Raw genomic sequence first — 6,403 nt, 5'->3', positions numbered from 1 at the left:
TGTGTGAAAAGTCCAGAATAACCTTACTATTTAATATAATTTTGGCATATTTTTTTCATTTTTCTTCTTCTCTTTATCTCTCTTCCCTCTCTTCTTCTCTTTCTCTCTAACCAAAATGGGGCAGCGACGATCTTCGAATACAATGGCGCCGGCGATACGACAGAAAATGGGCACGACGACGAGCACGAACACTGTTCCACTAGGTACGTTTATCCGATGAGACTTCACGTTTATTGTTGTTCGGTTTCTGCATCTTTGAATTACATGCACTTTTGTTGTTTAGGGTTTATTTGATGAGGCTTCACGTTTCGGGAAGCCCTTCCTGTTATGTGAAGTCCTTTCCGTTATACGAAGGCCTTCCCATTATGCGAAGGGCTTTCCGTTACGCGAAGGGGTTCCCATTACGCGAAGGACTTCCCTTTTCACTTTACTTGAATAGTATTATTTATCCATTCATTCATTCATGTTTTCTATTACAGCTGAAGTATTCGTTTTCTATAATGGAGATGGACATTTGATGTTGATGGTATAATGTATTTTCATGTCACTTCAATCAAAACATTGGATTTACCTCAAAATACTACATTTTCTGAATTAGTTGGTATCATCTATAATAGACTTTGCGTGCAGAAATCCACATGATTTAGTGCTGCAAGTCAAGTGTGATATTATGCATATCACAAATCCTCCCCATGTTATTATTGATCAAGATGAGGATGTGAGCACATATTTATCACGCTTGATTTCGGGTCGAACTATGTCACCATTGTGTGTCTTTGTAGTAGAGAAGTCACCATTTACTAAAAAAAAAGATATCACTACTTACATACTCAACTCAAGAACGTATACTACCACCATCACTTACTCAAAAAATTGTACCAGAAGTTGTACCCTCGGATGTCTTTGTTGAAAGTCAAAATGAAGCCGGAGAAAACTCTTTGCCTCACATCCTACTTACTCAGGACTTGCATGATACTACTAGTGCAATACCTATACCATCTAGTACAAGAGAATCAATTGCTATACCATCTAGTACAAGAGCATCAATACCTATACCATTTATTACAAGAAGAGCATCAATGGGTACACCAACTAGTGCAAGAGCATCAATGGATACACCATCTAGTATAAGAAGATCATAAATGGGTACACCATCTAGTGCAAGAAGATCATAAATGGGTACACCATCAACAGACCCTATTGAAACATCACCGACTAATCCCTCATTTGTGTTAGCATTAAGTAGTGAAACCATATTGGAAGTTGGTGCGTTGTTTGATAATAAAAAAGAACTTCAACTGAGGCTATATAAATATGCGATGACTAATCATTTTGAATTCAAAGTGGAGAAGTCAAGAAAACATCTTTGGTATGTTAAATGTTTGGATGAGACATGCAAGTGGAGATTGCGTGTTGTGAAAGGTAAATTATTTGAGATGTTTGAGATCCAGAAATTCGACCAAAAACACTCATGCTCAGTTTTATCGAGGCTAGAGAAAAAATGCAAACACCAGCATGGGTTATTGGGAAGTGCATGAAGAGTAAGTACATGGTCCATCACCATAACCTCTTGCCAACGGAAAAAATTGAAGACATGCAGACAACTTATGAGATATATTTGACTTATAATAAGGCTTAGAAGGAAAGGGAAAGGGATTGAATGGTGGTGCGAGGAACGGTAGAGGATTCCTATGGAAAATTGCCATCATACCTTTACATGTTGGTGAAGAATAATTCGGGTAACATATCAGAAATCCAAACAGACGAGCTCCGCCACTTTAAGTATATGTTCATATCCTTAGGCCTCTCAATTAGGGGTTTTAAAGCCTTTTGTCGTCATGTATTGTGCGTTGATGTCAGTTTTCTTAAGCACAAGGTGGAAGGTAAACTATTGGTGGCTATTGCATTGGATGCGAATGAGCAACTATATCCTGTCGCATTCGGAATTGTTGATTTATAGAAAAATAACTCCTGGACTTTTTTTATGCAAAAACTAAGAGAAGCAATTGAATTAGTTGATGATCTCATCTTCGTATCCGATAGACACCCAAACATCGCCAATGCGTTGTGTGCTGTTTTTCTATAAGCAGACCACAGTGCGTGCACATATCACATAAAGATGAATATTATGGCCAAATTCAAAACTGTTAAATGTCATATGGAGTTTGATTTGGCTTCTCATGCGTACTCTATCCACAATTTTAATCGGTTTTTTGACAAGATCAATGTTAAAGATCAAAGGATTGCTGCCTATTTGGAAGAAATTGGGTTCCAAAGATGGAGTAGAGCATTTTCCTCCGGTAAGCGATACAATCAACTCACAAGAAATTATGCTGAGATTTTTAATAGTCAGAGAAGGCAACCAGAAAGTATCCCATTTCAGCAATGGATTAGTATTTAAGATTCACAATACAACATTAGTTTAATGATAGAAGAGAAAAAGCGTCCAACCACTAAGAACTTTTATCTCCAACTTATGAAAAGTTATTACGTGAGGAATTCGAGAAGGCCAGATTCTACATAGTATCATCGCTTAACTGATTCGAGTTTTATGTGCATGACAATGAGACCCATTTTAAAGTCCATTTGAAAGACATGAACTGCACTTGTAGGGTATTTGAAATTGCTGGTATTCCTTGTACGCATGCAATGGCTGCTGCCCGTCACCGCAATTTGGTTTCTTATGACTTATGTTCAAGGTATTATTCAGCGAACATGTTCAATTTATTTAACCAATTTTTTAATCGTTATATTTTCCATGCTGACATAAATTACACAACTGAATCTTGGATGAACGCATATGTAGATACATGTTATCCTGTTGGTGATGAAGACGATTGGGATATTCCCAAAATTATTAAGCAACACGTGTGTCTAAAACCACATGTTAAGGTTAAGAAAGGGCGACCACAAACAAAGCGTAGGTTATCCCAATATGAGGTTCGTAAGGTCCCGAGACAATGCAGTTCATGTGCTGGACTAAGACATAATATGGCAACATGCAAATCAGTAATGCCTGCACCATCTACTGCAAGAGAATTATCATCTCAGCAGCATGAGTCATCATCTCAACAGTATGAGCCTTTAGCTTGAAACATTTAAGATTGTGGTGATAAGTTGTAGTGTTCCTTATGTTGTTAATATAATTGAATTGTGGTGGTTTAGGATAAGTTGTAGTATGTTTCATGCATTATGTTTCTTTTTATGTTAAAGTTTAAAGTTAAATATATTTGTGATTGAATCAACCTATGCTATTTATTGGGATATACATGTAATTGAACTCCCATTTAACGGTCAATTTTGTCACCATCATGTATATCTTGTATGTAACCTTTTTTCCGATTTGTGTAATGATCAAGGCATGGTCATAGGAGATGACACACGCATTTCAAGCATGATTCATGAGGCCAGGTTTTCAACTGAAGGTTTCCCAATGTTAGTATCCTTGATCAACTCTACTTAAAGAAACGCGAGGTACTTAGCAAGACGCAAAGTTCTTAGCGAGAGGCGAAGTCCTTAGCGAGATGCGAAGTACTTAGAGAAATGTGAAGTCCTTAGTATCTTTCCTTACTGCTATCTAGCCTTGAAGTTTCTTTATACACAATGGTTTTACATTGAAGGTTATCTTCAAGTCTGAAGTGCAGGCATGGAAGGATACACAATTTAGAATCCTTACATACTGCACTTTAGGCTTGAAGTTTCACTTGAAATTATCTTCCAATTCTTTGGTATTTTATGTAAAGTTCATGTTAATTTCTTTGGTATGAATCTTGGTATGTTTTACATTTAAAGAAAACATAGGCTATCAATTCGTAAAATATGAAGTACTTAACAAAACGTGAAGTACTTAGCGAAACATGAAGTCATTCAAATGATCTAATGTAATGAATATAATATACACAAAATTCAACTACAAATATTTTAACATTACAAGTAACTTAAAGATCTCTTCCAAATTCACCTCAAGATTACAATACTATGGTTCTATAATTTGATTGAATAACCTGGCCGCAATCTTTTGTCTTCAAAACTCCATTTCATCTAAGGTCACCTTCTATACACCTTGGTTAGCAGTCAAGTATTTCATATACATTCGCGTGAATACACCACAGTCCCCGCTCTCGGTTGCTTTGGGGACTTCCCCTACCTTAGTTGTTGCATTTTTACCTTTGGGGTGTGGAATTCTTTTGAATGTCATGGGCTAGAAGTTGAAGTTAGGAAACCTTTGTAGCTTAGCATCAGAGACTCCCTTTGCAAATAAATGTGGAATCATCTCACACAACGGTCTCAAGTATGGATCCAAATTCTTAAAAAGATAAGAATCGCATTCATAAACGTCAATGTGATTATTTTATAGACAAGCTACGAACAGTACCCAGTGTTTGTTGATAATGTTCAGAGGCACATATATATCGTCGATTAATGCCCAATCAGACATATATCTATGTTCTACGCCCAAGAAGTAATCTTGAAATTCTGCGAGTGGATAATTTTCAGGATCTTTTTTAAAAGTGGTGTACTTTCGCCTTATCTTATCTCAGAATAAGCAATCCCCTATTGTTACTTTAGAATTTTTATATGTCTTGGGATAAGCTACAATCCTTTTTCAGAACAAGTGGCAGAATGCGTCGATTTCCTACACAATCGGAAAACATTCAGTATATATCAAACAACATTGTTAGAATAAAATTAATGAATTATGAATTGTACAACTTACAGTATCTTGAAGCCATGTGAACCTTGTTAGAACTCTAAGAAACACCTCCTTCCCTACTTCACAAGTAAACACATCATTTTTCTCATCCTTGGTTTTTGAATCTTTCAACCAATTTTTTACTTCAACAAGCAGCTCATCTTCAAATTTTTGAAGGGGATTGACTGTTAATAGATCATTTGTCTTTTCCAGTTTTGACAAAGAATGGTTGATGTATGAGTCATCTTTTTTCGGCTTCCTCACTCTCCTATTTTGCACAACTATTGCTTTAGGAGGAGTGTTGTATTATTTGAAATCATAATCGTCATCTTCAAACTTCTTCTTCTTCTTCTTCTTAATTCCTTGTTGTATCATATTGGTGAGATTCACATCCACACTCTCCTTCTCAACCTCCCCACTCTTCTCCTTCTCAACCTCCCCACTCTTCTCCTTCTCAACCTCTCCACTCTTCTCCTTATCAACCACCTCACTCTTCTCATCCTTCACATTCACATCCACACTCTTCTCATCCTTCACCTTCACATCCACACTCTCCTCATTCTCCACAGCCTCAACACTCTTCTCATCCTTCACCCTCACATCCACACTCTCCTCATCCTCCACACCATCCACCTTCAACTTCATCTCCATCATTTCCTGCAAAGTAGAACAATATTCTGGTCAGATATGAACAACTTTTGACTTCGCGTGATGCTAACGCCTTCGCATAACGTGAAGGACTTCACGTTCCGTGAAGGGCTTCACGTTACTCAAAGGCCTTATCGATTCGCGAAGTCCTTAGCGAAACGTTAAGTACAAATTTCAATATTTAACCTCAATTTTCTCCTTCTTGTTGTCCACCTTTCTCTTCTTTTTCTTCTTCTTCTTCTTCTTTTTCTTCTCCCTCATATTATCTAATTTGGCTATTAAAATGGTCATCTTTTGGTTGAATTTGGCTAATAACTGTTCGGACATACTAATAACCAACTTTTTCATATAAGCATGGTGAGTTTCTTGAGTTTCTTGAGTTTCTTTGATGGTGATTTTAAGTTCTTTGATGAGCTCCGTTTTCAGGTCTTTGAGGTCCTCCTTCAACTCTGTTTTCAGCTCTCTTAGCTCCTCCTTCAGCTCATCACATTTACATCCAACAGAAGGTGTTGGAGGTGATGTAGGACTTGGCGTCGAGGTGGGGGGTCTATGAATGTCATTGGCAGTTTTGAAATAATGTCAGGTGGGACTCGATTCATAAGCAAGCTTCCTATTTAGGTTGACTGCTTCTTTGGGAGTAGCTTCAGCCTTTCTCTTCTTGGTGGCATGTTTGGAAGTAGGTTCTTCATCTTAATCTTCATCAACTTCATCTTTGCATATCTTCCCATCTGTAAATTCCTCAAAAAATTCATTAGCTGACTCGTTTATTTGTTCAAAGTCCACATCATTGTATAACCTCTTCTCCATGGAGGACTCTTCCATCTCAATCAGATCCGTGCTCTTAAGGGCATACTTTATCTAGTTCAAGGTGTTTTCCTGTTGGAATGATAGACTAACAACCTTGGGTGTAAAGGCTCATTAAGGTAATTCATTTTGGCAAATTTAAGGATAAAGCTTTTGATGACCTCATATGTCCACACTTGAAATGCTATAGCAAACCCATAAATGTTATAAGCAACAGGAGCATAAGGATCGTAAATCGTTTTCTTCTTGTTAAAATAT

The 6,403-nt window shown here is 37.2% G+C and overlaps 1 protein-coding gene across 1 annotated transcript; it reads right to left on the bottom strand.

Moving 5' to 3' along the window:
• Positions 1 to 4,999: 4,999 nt before the first annotated feature.
• LOC124913257 (cilia- and flagella-associated protein 251-like) lies at positions 5,000 to 6,030 on the bottom strand. The gene is made up of 3 exons (XM_047453853.1): positions 5,966 to 6,030; positions 5,528 to 5,888; positions 5,000 to 5,350 (listed from the first exon to the last, which is right to left on the bottom strand). The coding sequence occupies exons 1-3, from the start codon at positions 6,028 to 6,030 to the stop codon at positions 5,000 to 5,002; spliced, it is 777 nt and encodes a 258-aa protein (XP_047309809.1).
• Positions 6,031 to 6,403: the final 373 nt, after the last annotated feature.

The sequence above is a fragment of the Impatiens glandulifera genome, chromosome 8 (assembly GCF_907164915.1).
Source record: "Impatiens glandulifera chromosome 8, dImpGla2.1, whole genome shotgun sequence".
Taxonomy (NCBI): Eukaryota; Viridiplantae; Streptophyta; class Magnoliopsida; order Ericales; family Balsaminaceae; genus Impatiens; species Impatiens glandulifera.
The sequence above is the reverse complement of the archived record's forward strand: the minus strand, read 5'-3'. Positions and strand labels throughout refer to the sequence as shown.